Raw genomic sequence first — 13,532 nt, 5'->3', positions numbered from 1 at the left:
GCGTCCCACTAATCTTCAGGAACACAATGTGTAGACACCTGAAGTGCTTCTAGATGCACAAAGTGTTTTCACACATGGCGTCTCACTTGACCCTCACCAACTACCAACTCCAAGGGGTGGGTGGCACCGCACCGCTCAACAGGCAAAGACAGTCTTAGAAAAAGGTGTCTTCTGATTCGTTAAGTAAATCCTCCTGACATTTGCAGTGCAGAATCTCAGTTGTGGCTCAGTGAGAGATCTCTGAAGACACACCAGCCTCAGCAGGTTTCACCCCGCGGGTGGGACGGAGGGGCCCCAGCGCGGCAGCACGGGGCGCGAGCTCTCCTCCGTCAGGAGAGCGAGTCCTGCCTCGTTAACAACAGTGGTAGTACCACCAGCGTGCCTCTGTAACACCCCCATGCTGGAAGGTCAGATGTGGCAGCTGCCTGGGATGGGACAAAACCAGAAATCTTGGTCTCAAAATTCTACTGGTGAAGTCACCCTTTGGAAGGGCTTAGGCGACACCCTAGGGAAAGTACTAAGTTAGAGGGAGCTAACTGTCCCCTCTACGCCCACTCTGATACCAACAAACACACCCTCCAGGGGTATTTTGTTTTTTTGTTTGTTTGTTTGTTTAGTTTTTTCAAAAACACGGAGAAAAGGTAACCTGTCGCTTTAATATGTAAGCCCACCTCCCAAAACACTCTCCCAGTCTCTTTATCTTCGACCTCCACCCTTGACAAGCTGATGGAGAGGTATAATGGAGTCCTATCTTTACAGTCATTTACTACCTTATTTATGTATTTATGATTCTCTGCTGCCTTCCAGCCTGAGTCTTCACTGTCTTGGGAACAAAACACTACACCAATCACCCAGCCTAGGGTAAGAAGAGGCAGGTCAGAACCTCCCACGGAGACTGCAGGCACCCGGTCTCCCTGAGCCTGTCCAGGGTTTGGTATTTCAGGTCATTCTCGGGTCGCTCCGTTTTGATGAGTAATGTTAAACTGTTTGACTTTTCACAAAAATATTTAGCCATGCTTATTTACATCACTTCATCCGCAGCGCACGCAGCAGGCACGTAAGTGTTGAGCACAATGCCTCGCGGAAGGAGGGTCTGGGACCTCCTTCTCCCAACGCGTGAGGAGTCCACAACCCGCTCTGCCTCCGTGCATGCCTTTGTGACCTGAAGCCATGCAGCTCCTCTGTTTAAAAACAAGATGACACAAACGCACACACAGTCAACTGCGCAAAGGGGCGATTCCAGGATCACCAAGAACCCACCATTCCCCTAAGTCTCACTCACACACACACACACAGTTTCATTTAATATCTTTAATACCGGTCACAGCACAGCAGAGACTTCAGGGACTGACTGCGTACCCCACTCCTGCCAGTCACCCAGGAAAAGCAAGGACAAAGAGCACTGAGAATCTAAAGCCACCACACCTTGGACACCCATCCCTTGGCAGCGGTGGTCCAGGGGCTATGCCAGCCCAGAGAGAAGTGGCACGGACAAGAAGGATGACAGCTCTGGGACGATGCTGTCTGCCACTGGGCGACTCCCCGGATCATCAGTAAGCCATTCTCATTGTGCAACTTTAATACAGAGAAACTGGGTGTGATTAGCAAACATATTCTTATCCGTTTCTGCATTTTTAAAGACCTCATTTGTGCAAGGCTCCACCCTAGAAGTTTTCTCCTCGCTTATCACACGGACAACCTGCTCCCTCTCCTTTGCAGTCGCAAGAAAGAAAGAGAGAGAGAGAGAGAGAGAGAGAGAGAGAGAGAGAAAGAGAAAGAAAGAAAGAAAGAAAGAAAGAAAGAAAGAAAGAAAGAAAGAAAGAAAGAAAGAAAGAAAGATCCCCCGAAGCCGGGAAACGCAAGCAGCAGTGGTCTCAGGTCTGTTGGTTCTGCCCCCAAGGCCTCCCCCGCAAGGCCCTCGGGGCGGTCGGGGAGAAAACACCGGCGGCACGGCGCCGGCGAAGCCCGCACCTCCCCGGGCCCCCGACGGCGCGGACCCCAGGGCTCACCTGACCACGTTGGGGTGCTCGAAGGTCTCCAGGTGCCTCAGCACCGCCACCTCGCGGATGGTGGAGAGCGGCATGCCTTCCTCGCCCGTCTGCACCCGCACGCGCTTCAGCGCTACGAACCGGCCTCCGTTCTTGAGGTCGCGGGCCTTGAACACCTTCCCGTAGGCGCCCTCCCCGATCTCCGCCACGCACTCGTACTGCTGGTCGGCGCGGCTCAGGCCGTCCTTCTCCATGCCGCCTGCACGCCGCGGCTCCCCGGAGCTCGGTCCCGCTCTCCTCGGCCCCGCCGGCTCCGGCGCGGGCTGGCGCAACCCTGGTGCCGCCGCGGCGAAACTCCGCCTGCCGAGCCGCCGGGGAGCGAGCCGAGCCCTCCTCTTCCCTCCCCGAAGCGAAGTCCTCCGCACCGACACCGAGGCGATCACATAGTCTCCACCCGAGCGCGTCTCGGTCCGGGGTCTTTGCGACTGAAACGGGGGACAGGAGAGAGGACGACAAGTCAGACCGCCCGGGAGCCTTCCTCGGGGTTCCTGCAGCCTCCCCTCCTCCACGGCGCCCCCACGCGCGCCCGGCCCTCTCCCGCGCCGCCCAAGCCTGCCTGGCTCCTCCCGAGCAAAGCGAGGTCACTTTCTCTCCCCGCAGGGCTGCAGCCGTCTGCGCGCGGCGAGGCTGCAGGGGCCCCTCGGGGATGAGCGCGCCGCGCGGGACGCAGGGCAACGGGAGGGGGCGTGCCGAGCGGCCCGGAGTGTGCCGGGAGCGCGGGGGAGGGGAGGCGCCGGGCGCGTCAATGTCACGGCTCCGCGCGGATCCCTCGCGCGCCGCGCCGCCCGGGGGCCTGGACGCGGGTGGGGGCTCCCGGGACCCCGGAGCCCGCGGCCGGGCAGGGTGCGAGAAGGGGTCGTCACGCATCTGCTCGGAAATTGCTTCCTTTCTTTTTCTACTTTCAGTTTTTCTAAGGGGGAGACCTTTAAAGACGCGGCGCACACGTACGTGGTCTCGCCGGGGGCCGAGGCGCCTCGGCCGGGAACGCAATCCTGCCTCCGACTCCGAGGGACCTCCCTGGTGGAAACCCCGGGAGAATCAGCCATCTGGTCGGGGCGGGCTGGGCTGCGCCGGGGTGGGCGAGCCGGAGGCCCTGGAAGGGGCAGCCCCACGTGGGATGCCGAGGGTGGGGGCGAGGGGCGTCCGCCTCCGGGACTCAGCGCGGGGAGGAAGACACCAGGACCGCCGACTCGCCCCGAAGTTTCCAGCCCAGGTCAACCTGAGCCGAACGCTACCTCCCCAGAGGGTGGTGGGGGCGGGGGGCGTCGACGCTGCGCCTCCCGGGCCGAGGGGGAAGGGGCTGCGCCCCCCGGAGCCTGCCCTCGCCACCCTTTCCCCAACCCGCGAGGCCGTCCGCGGCGCCGTGGCCCCCCGGCTCCCGGGAGCCCGGGTCCCGCGTGCAGCCGGGGGCCGGAGCCCTCCGCACAACAAAGCCCCGGAGGGGGTGCCCTCACTTTCCCGTCTCCTCTCAGCCGCCCTCCGCCGCCGAAGGAGCCTCCCTCCCCCGCGGCCGCCGCGGCCTCGGCCGGACCTTCGCCGCGCCGGCCGCGTGTCCGCACTTCCCGGGACACCTCGGCATTACCTGCCCCGCAACCGCGGGCCCGCTCGCCTCCGGCCGGGATTAAAGGAGCAGCGGCAGCGGCAAAGCGGCGCGACCTCCCGGCCCGGCGTGCGGGCGGAGCGGACCGCAGCGAGAGCGGAGCCTCCCACACGCACTCCTTTCACAACGCTCCCCGCGAGCCGAGGAAAGCGCCCCCAGAGCCCGCCCAGGGGTCTGAGCCAGGTCGAGGGCCACACAGGTAGCGGGGGAGCCGCCGGCGGCCGCCGGACCCGCCCCTCCCGCGTCCCCTCCCCCTCCCGCCGGAGTCCGGCCCCCGGCTCCGCGGCGAAGGAAGCGGCGGGGACGTCCCACCCCCGCAGGGAACTGCGCCCGCTGGCCCCGCACCGCCCGCCTCTCCCCCCCGGCCCCCGGGCTGGCGGCTCCGGCCGAGAGAAACGGGAGCAGCAGTGCCTTTTCCCCCCCTCTCCTCCACTTTTTTTTGTTGTTGTTGTTGCTTTCCCACGCTGGCTGAATGTGACTTGACCCCATTTCAAAAAAGTTTGACATAGTGCTTCAACATTTCCGCATTCCTCCGCGACTACAAAGGCTGCAGCCGCCTCCTTCTGCTTTCTGTCTCTGCTCTGTCTTCACACTCAATGAAATCCTTCATGTGCCTCTCCCCAAGCCTGCCAAGCACCGCAAGGGTCGCCACCGGCGCAGCGCCCGGGGGGCCGCGGCGGCGGCGACCGCCACTCCCGCGTGTGCGCACACGCACAGGCGCCCACGTGCACCCGGGCGGCCGCGCCGCGGGCCACGCGTTCGAACGCCGAGGGCTGCGCTCCTGAGAGGGCAGACCTGCAAAGCGAGGCGTCCACGCGGGGCTTCCAGCCGGGGCGCCGGCGTGCACGGCTCCGCGCCTCGCACGCCCGCGGGGGCTGCCAGCAGGAAGCCTGCGTGAACGTGTGTGTCACGGTGGGCAACGCTGGAGCCCACGCCCACGGCCGCACCTCGGCGAGCTGCAGCCGCAGCTCTGGGTTGGGGGGTGGGGTGGGGGGGCGGTGCGCGGAAACACTTTCTCCAGCATGGAGTCCCCTGAGGCGCTGCCCGTTCAGCCCCAAGTGCGGATTCCGCGGATGTCCGAGGAGCGGTCAAGTTCCGTTTGGAGGAGCGGGTGTCCGCGCGCACGGACGCGTGGGCGCTGCCACGCGACCTCCCGTCGGCGGCGGTCTCGCCTCCTCGCCAGACCGGGAAAGGCGCCGCTGCCTCCCCAGAACTGGCCCCCGTGACCGACCGCGTCTCAGTTCGTAAGGGGTTAACTGAGACGACGCGAGGACACTCAGCACCCCCCACACCACCCTACACCCACCCCCACCTCCACGCCGGCCTCGGACCCCGGCGAGCCCGCAGCGCTCCCCCGGGACCCCCCACCCGGCAGCCCACCCACCCGAGCGCCCAGCTCCTCACCTGAGGGGCCCGGTCGCGCCGGGCCTCCTGAGGGGGCTGCGGTGTCCCCGCGACCTCCGCACGTGTCCGCGGCCGCGCGGAGCAGGTAACCGGACTCTGGGGAAGGAGGTACCAGCGCCCGGCTGCTGCGAGGGGGTGGGCACAGCGGCGGAGGGCGGAGGGACTGCGGCGGGCGCCGCCCGCGCCGCTCGCTGGGGGCGGACGGGGGCCGCGGGGCTCCGGCCGGGGCTGGGGGCCTGAGCCGGGGCGGCGGCGGCGGCGGCGGGGCCGGCGGTGAGGGGCGAGGACCCGCGAGGCCGACCCTGCCCGAGCCCCGCCGAGCGCTGGGGCCGGGGGGCTCGCGGCGCGGCGGCGAGCAAGTGTGCAAATTAAAGCCTTCCGGAGGGAGGGGAGGCGGCCGAGCCCCGGCGGCGCTCGGAGGAGCCCCGCGGCTGGGCGCTCCGAGTGGGGGGCGAGCCGGGCGGCGGCGGTTGTTGGGGTGGGGGGGCGGTTAAGTGAAAATTTCCGGCTCTCGGGGAGGCTGGGGTGGGGGATCCTGCGCTAGCGGGGCGAGAGGGCGAGAGTGGGATGTGTCGTCGGGAGCCGCCTGGAGCTGGGCTTTTGACAGGGTGAGGCGGGGGCAGCGGCGGTCAGGGATGTGGACGGATGGGAAAAACACAAAACGGCCCGGCCCCGATTCCGAGGGGCCGACGGGGGTGGTAAATACCCACACTTTCCAAGAAACTGAAAAAAAAAAAAATCAGACCAAAAAAAAAAATAATAACTCTTCTCTATTAAAAAAAAAAAAAGAAAAAAAGTTTGGCAGGATGCCTCGCAGAAAAGAAAATACTAATCTGTCCAAGCACTTTTCACTTTGAGCATGAGCTACATTTGTTTTGTTTTCCTTCGCTTCCTTTCGGCCTCACAAAGCCCTATCTTTTCCTTTTGGACGGAGGATATGGCTTGGAGATCGGCAGGCACTCTTTGTGGTCAGCGATGCACTTTGAGGGGCTGGCGGGTTCACGGTTAGCCGGGGCTTGGGAGCCTCCGAGGGCTCTCCGAGGTCTTTCTCGGGCGATTAAAGGACCCACATGGGGTGCAAATAACAGAACTGCAAAATAATAGGCACACAAAGGGGAGTGCTTAGCCTAAACGCATTATTGGAATCCTGAAATTTGAAACCCTGTGAGAATGTATGCTTTACCTTCTGAGAAAACCTGAACGTGATTATTTCAGGTGAAAATGAGATTTTGGTGGGGGGAGAATAAAAAGATCTTCAAGATTTACTACAGTGGAGGAAAAGATAACTTAAAATAACTGTCCTTTTTTTGGAAAGAATTCAGTGGTGTTCAAAATCTGTATCTGTAGAAGACTTGAAACCCTTTTAGATTTCTAAGAAGCAAAGCTAATTAAATAAGTAGATATTCCAGGGCTTTGTAGAAAAATTGTAGCAAAATTCTGCTTGAATTGCAAATATTATCTCTAAATCTTTTGAATTAAACCATGTTACTAATTGCACAGATCAAATTTTTAGTTTTATAAAATTGATTCTAAATTACAGTATGAGGTTAGGTTAAAGAAATAAAAATGGATGCTTTTCCATGATAAACATTTTGTGATTCATTATAATAATTTTTTCTTAAATAATAAAAATGAATCATTGTATTCTTTTAAACTTGAGATAATTCATCTTGTTTAAGATCACATCTTTTGAAATAAAATCCTGTTACTGAACAAAATTTTTTTAAAGTTACCTGTAATTTCATATGTGTCATACACTCAAGAATGCAAATTATTACATTTTATATTCATATAAATTATTGGAGCACTACAAATCTGTTGTACTTTAATCTAGAGACACAAATGGGAATCCTCCATTTTTCATAACTGCTCATATCTATGCTTTTTCAAACAAGATTTACTTGCTAGTAACATGTTTATGCAATCCAGAAATAAGTACCAATAAATAGCCATAGGAAACAGCACACAATGGCAAGAATTTATTTGAGTAAATAATTTGTTTAAAACATACTAAGCTGTAAATATCTTTTAAAATTAAAACAAGTGTCTTTTGTACATTGGATTGTGTTTTTATTTACTAAATTTGACAACAACAATTACTGGATTAGAAATTTCATGATTTAGGTTACTAGATTATTTGGGTAAAAAGCAAATACTGAAATTTTATTGAATTAAATAAGTGAATATCCAGTGTGAACTCTCTGTCTGCTTCTTGTTCTGATGTTTCTTGCCTTTTATGTTAATTTACCATTGTTCACTCTCCCTGTTCACCTAAGATCCCCTACTGGTTAGAGATTCAGAACCAAGGAAATTTTACAATGATTTATATAAAATTAGTAAATTCCATCTTGTCTTCGTTTATGGACAGCTTCCTCTGTGGGTAACAAGTTGTCATAACAAAATTTGTGCACAGTTTAGAAACTGTGAACCAAATTCCGACTCTTATTTTAGAGTTTTCTATGAAAAAGCACATAGCATTCAAGAGAAATGATGTTAACTGGTATTTTCATACCACATATGAGATATTCTATAGTTAAATCATCTTACAGATTTTCAAGAATTAGAATTTAAGGATTCCAAATATGATGTTGTAGCTGACGTTGAAAGTTTTCTTAGTGTCACAAAGCAAATGTATTTCATGCATGAACATTTTTATAGCATATACCTGTAAAATTTTGTTTTCACCTAAATGAAAGTAAAATCTAATGCTGTGATCTACAATTTTTAATCTTGTAAAGAAACTGGTAACTTTTTATAAAATAGTAATTATATAGTACTTGTCTAATTCTAAATTGTCTCTGGTTTATTCTATTTGAATTTATAAAATCTCTTTTTCAGAAACCTGGAAATGAAGTTTTGCTATAGTCTGCTACACAATTATTTTAATTGGTGGTCCATGTAAATGTATGCTTTTGTCTATAAAATTCTCCTGTTTATTATTTCGATAAAAAACATTTCTGGTTTATTAACTTTGAAACGAGTTACCCTACTTTTTAGCCTGATTTGCATGTGTGTGCAAATGTTATCTTTGTTGAGTAATTGCCATGAAAAACTGTTACTTGAACAGAAATAGTGTAATATAGGGCAGTGCATGTTAATGCATTCTCCCACCCTCCTCAGGCAGTTCCAAGATAATTTCTTGGGTATTTTCCTAAAACACAATATTGAATGCTAAATATCCTAAGGGAAGAAAAATCCACATTTTAAATCAACTTTTTCAATTGCAAAATTCTAAACTTGCAATGATTGTTAAAATTCGGTCTTCTAAATAAATTATTTCCTGTCAATTAGAAAATTACCTGATATGTACTGTGAGGGAAAAAATATACCAGGTAGTAGTTTATACAATTTAAGGAGAGAAAAACAGACATTATTATCTTCTGGAACATTCTGTTTCCATGGGTTCTACTAGTCTATAATTATCCCTGTGCAACATGTCAGTACCATACTCATATTTGTATAATTGTCCTCATCTTTTCTAGGTTTTTCCCTTTTGATAGACACCCGTATCTTCTTTTCTCTCTCTCTGTGTGTGTGTGTGTGAATGCCTGTATGCTCTTAGCGTATTGTTATGACATGTTTAAAACACGCTCTTTCATCATTTGTATTAGAAGTCTGAATAATCAGAAAAGCAACTATGAAAACATACTTACAAAAGAGGGTGAAAACTACATTGAAATACCCTGTTTCCTTTCAGTTTACCTCTATTTTTCACTGGCGTCTAACATTTCTTTTCTAAGATAATACTGGCAACTTCACCGCACATATGGCCTAACAGTTGTGTTGTTAGTGCTGCTTTTGGCTGAGCTGAAAGGGGTGCATAAGTGTTAGACCATTCAGATGGGGTGGAAAAGGTACAGCCCAGAGTGGGTGAGGATGATAAGGTGGAAGCTGGGAAGCAGGAGAGATGAAGAAGACAGAGCTTCTGTGATTGGGGTGGCAGCAGGGGCAAGTGAAGGAGGCATGTGCTGAGTTTGGGGGCCACGGGGTGCAGCCTCCGTGCTGTAGCTTGTGCATCCAGGCAACTTGATTGTTTCAAGTGAATGACATCCTGTGTCTATCCCAGTATGCCATGAAATCTTTCTTATGAGATGAGATCATATAGTATGTGTATCCATATTCACATGATTCTATTTTGTGTTGGTTCATTCTGGATTTCTCCTGAAAATATGATAGAATGGAATCCTTTGACTGCCTAGAAGAAAGTCTATGATAGCGTCATTTTGAGGAGCATTTTACCATGAATTGAAGAGTGTGTCTGATTTTTAAGCCCTTTGATAAATTCGTTCAAAGTTACTTACATCTTTATATTCCCAATACCTAGTGCAGTAACTGACGAGCATTTTATATGCAACAGATCTGTCAACTGAAAAGTTGGCTTTGCATGCTTTCGTCCCTCTTCTTTGACACTATATCTTTCTATTTGCTGTACGGGACTATGCTAGAATCATTTTTAATATAATGCCAGCAAAGCATTTAATAGTTTAAAATCAGTGTACTCATTTTAGAACTCACTTTAGAGCTGTGTCTCCTTTACCTGCAGTTCCTTTCCTTCTTAGCCCCTTTTCAAAATCCTGTCTCCTTTCAAGACCCTCCATAAAAACCTTTGAAAGTCCCTCTGCTGGAAGACCTCCCTCTCCGCTCCAGCTCCTTGAGCCCATGCATTCTGCAGGGCTGAAAGCTTGAGGCTCTGCTCTCTGCACCCCAGTCCCCTTTCAGAGCATCCGCATGGCTTGTTTCCTTTTGACAGTTCTTCAGCTCCTGGCCATGCCCTCTGGCCATAGTGGGTGGCCACTTACTATTTAACCAAGTAGCCACAGGACAGACTGGAACAGTGTGACACAACTGATCACTTTTGAAAGTTAAGAACCAGTGTTTCATGTTGCTTAAACAGGAAAGAACCACTTTGGGTAAATTTGATATATTTTCTCCAGTGTTGCAGATACTGGTCATTTAAAGCATTTCTATCTGAAAGAAAATGTGTTTAAACAAATCTCTCCTTTCCCTACTCCTCAAAACTCCCAACAAAAAGAATTAGGGTGCAGGATTTTGAAAAGGGGCTTTAAAAAGAGCAAATACTAAATGCCGATGCAAGTTAGACTCCATATAACCCAGACCCTGGAAAGATTGCTAATTTTATCAGCCATATCCTTCGAATTTCAGGAGACTTAGAACTTTTTATCCTTGTTTTTTCTTCCCTTTGTAATAGTCACCATACCCTCTGGGAAGAGTCATTTAATCTCTCTTACCTGCAGAATCTATGCCCATTATATTGGTTTGCTAATCATCAGGAAGATATTATGGAAGTAGTTTGGAGAGATCGACAAAGAATTTTACCTTCATAAGAGAGGGTATGGAGCTGTAATAGAGGGTGTCAGAAAACTTGAAATTGGATCTGGTATTGGCCACAAACTGCCAGTGTGACCTTGGGCAATGCATTTATCCCCTAGGCTTTAAGGTCTTTACCAATAAAAGAGATGATTAGGTTGGATAATTTCTATAGCTGGGCAGCTTGGAAACGCTGTGCTTGTGCAGTGTGTTCTGCCTGACAACGTCAGTACACAACTGTTTTTTATAAATGATGACATGCCAGAAGACGGGACTGTCATGTCAGCAATGTGGAGAGGTGTGTGGATTTCCACTGCGATTATAATGGCTTCTCTCTCTCTCTCTCTCTCTCGCTTAACCTTCCAGACTTCCAAGACTGAACACAGTTGAAGAAACATTAGGGGAAGTCTTTACCGCTTTTATTAGCGATCGGGAAGCAGGAGTCCAAAACTAAGTGTGATAAGCAAGCCAATCCTCATTAGTAAATTGTGATAAATAAATTGAAATCATCCACATATCTCAGACATCTTGGGCGATCACACAAAATCCTCAAAGGTATCGTGAAGCGTAGCATTGCTGGATATGACCTGTCTGTAAACTGTTAGAGAGGTCCGTGGCAGTGGACCCCTGCGAGGCAGGGGAAGGTCGAGAAGGGAGGCTCAGAGGCAGGTTGCTCTGAATTTGAGAGGCTGCGGCAATATCAGGTATTTCCAGAGTCCCCCATCAAAAGCTGTTAGGGAACCGTGTAGGGGCGGCTGTTGCCTCCAGCCGTACACACAGCTTCAGGGTCCTCCCTAGATGCTCACAGGAGGGGTGTTGGGCAGTTAGAATGAGGATTTCATGGATTTCTAGTCTGGTTCCATTGTGGGCTGGGTTGCCAAGCTTTCAGATTCCCAGTTTCCCTCACAGTAGGTTGGCGTGAATGCCCACTGTTGTAATTTGGCATTCCTCAGACAGCAGTAAGTATCAGTATGCAATCAACATCCCTTTCACAAAATTGCATTCCCTATTTTTTCATTTTAGGGACAGCTAACCCTTTCATAGACATTTTTTCATGGAAAAAAAAAATTTGGACTATAGGGAGAGAGAGATAGAAAGAGTAAGCTCCCATCTGCTGTTTCATTCTCCAAATGCCCACAGTGGCTGGGGCTGAAGCACAGAGCCAGAAACTCCATCCAGTTCCCCGACATGAGTTGCAGGAACCCAGTGATTTGAGCTATCACCGCTGTCTCCCAGGGTTTACTTTAGCAGGAAGCTGGGCTCAGGAACCAGAGCTGGAAACTGAATCCTGGCACTCCGATGCAGGAGACAGGCATGTTAACCACTAGGCCAAATGCCTGCCTCCTGTGTGTCATTTTAGCTGGATTGGAACATCCACTCATTGCAGGAGGAGCCACCCTAGAAACACAGAACCCATAACATGACCTTGGCCTTGACAAAAGCCTGTCTCTGGGCTGTGAGGAACGGCAGAGAAGGCAAGTTGTCTTACCTTAGCCTTCTCTTCCCTGTCCTGGGCTTGCTGCACTGCTGCTCAGTCTCCTTGTCTACTCCTCACTGTTTTCCTCACCCTCTTCCTTCCACGTGGCTCTCTCTGTTCTTCCCTTTACCACTGCTTTGATGTAGCCCAAGGACCACCCCATTCTGCCCCTTAAGTCTGTACCCCAAATCTTGGCTGACATTTGTCTTAAACACTGCACTTTGCTGCCTCCTGCACAAGTTCCCCCACTGGCTGCCCTCCCAAAGTCACGGGGACCCTTCTCATTTCTCCTGCTTGAAGTGCTGGCTGGCTCCCTGTTTGTCATCACCTCTTCCCCAGCCTGCTACCTTATCTCCTTGGCGTGGGGTGACATTGCTTTTCCTACACCGCACTCTCCAGAAATACTCAAGGAGAGCTGCCCCACTCCCCCGTTTTGGTCACTTCCCCAGGGATGGGTCCATGGTTCCTTGGCTTCTTGTCCTTTGATAGTCCAATATTTCCTTTTCAGCCGATTCCCTGCTTTCTTGTCTCTCCTCATGCACCACCAAGTACCTCACCCCATAGTTCTTGAATTTCTTTCTTCCGGTGATGACTCCTGAAAGATGCATGGGACTGAATGAGGGCTCTTCAAAAAGTTTCTGGAAAAAATGTATTATGAAAAACTATGCCAGCGTTTGGAAAGTTGTTCACACACACAACAAAACCTTACCTTTTAATTCCATTTTTCCATGAATTTTCTGAAGCACCCTTGTGTGCACAATACTATAAAAGATGATGGACTCCATGAAGGCAGTATCAGGGGACTTTCTTAAATCTGAGTCCTGGCCCAGAGTCAGTGAACGAGAAGTGTTGTTGAATGGAAGGTCTAGGTCATGAGAAATGTGAGTGCTTTCAGATAATGTTCTAACTCCCCAGTCACCAGTACTCTTCCAGACCACATTGTGTTCACCTATTGCCTTCGAGTCCTGCATTCCATGCTGTCTCTTTGAAGGATGAACTGTTAGGCAGAGTAGATAAAAGTCTACAGTTTTCCCGTTCCAGTGCTCCTAAGCGTGTCTTCAGGTTGCATTCTCATGGCCTTCCTCAACAGGAAGACATAGAATGATAGAAGGAAACTTTGTGAAGCTTAATCAACCTGGCCCTCTAGGGTTCCCACTAGGTCTGGGAGAGCCATGAAATCCTCACAGGGAAGCTTAAACTTGACCATTAGGAAAAACTTCAAAAACTGATTTAAGGTTTGTTAAGTAGAGAAGGTGGCTCTTGGAGCAGTGACAGGACAGAACCTGTGTGCAAGGAAGATGATTTTGGTAGTAAAAGATGCAAGAAGGCGAGCCAGGAAGTCCAATGCTCAGGATCCCATGAGTGACCAAAGGTGAGAATCTAGGAGAGGGAAAAAGCAATGACTTCACGAGAGAATTCAAAGGAAACATTTGATAGGATAATCTGTATAGACTGATGGGATGGCTGTAGTTACTTTATATTAAATTGGCCCTTTAAAACTTCCTAGTTATTTCCATTTTACAGACAATGAAACAGGCATAGGACCCAACTTCTTACCATTTTTTTTTAAAGATTAATTTTTTTTATTTGAATTACAGAGAGAGGGCGAGAGAGACAGAGACAGAGAGAGTGAACAAGCATTTCCATCTGCTGGTTCATTCCCCAAATGGCCACA

At 50.7% G+C, this 13,532-nt stretch overlaps 1 protein-coding gene and 1 long non-coding RNA gene across 7 annotated transcripts in view; one reads left to right on the top strand and one right to left on the bottom strand.

Annotated features, from left to right (window-relative positions):
• Nucleotides 1-2,242, bottom strand: part of CDK6 (cyclin dependent kinase 6) — a 234,537-nt gene extending 232,295 nt beyond the window's left edge. For both annotated transcript variants that reach the window (XM_051853341.2, XM_002713805.5), the window contains exon 1: nt 2,010-2,242. In XM_051853341.2, the coding sequence (XP_051709301.1) occupies nt 2,010-2,242 (233 nt within the window). The remainder of the gene's footprint in view (nt 1-2,009) is intronic.
• Nucleotides 2,243-2,694: 452 nt separating this feature from the next.
• LOC103349473 (translation initiation factor IF-2) overlaps nt 2,695-13,532 on the top strand; it is a 73,317-nt gene continuing 62,479 nt past the window's right edge. For all 5 annotated transcript variants that reach the window (XR_011383218.1, XR_007922367.2, XR_011383217.1 and 2 more), the window contains exon 1: nt 2,695-5,137. This is a non-coding gene — a long non-coding RNA (translation initiation factor IF-2). The remainder of the gene's footprint in view (nt 5,138-13,532) is intronic.

Source organism: Oryctolagus cuniculus, chromosome 16 (assembly GCF_964237555.1).
Source record: "Oryctolagus cuniculus chromosome 16, mOryCun1.1, whole genome shotgun sequence".
In the NCBI taxonomy this organism is placed as follows: Eukaryota; Metazoa; Chordata; class Mammalia; order Lagomorpha; family Leporidae; genus Oryctolagus; species Oryctolagus cuniculus.
The sequence above is the reverse complement of the archived record's forward strand: the minus strand, read 5'-3'. Positions and strand labels throughout refer to the sequence as shown.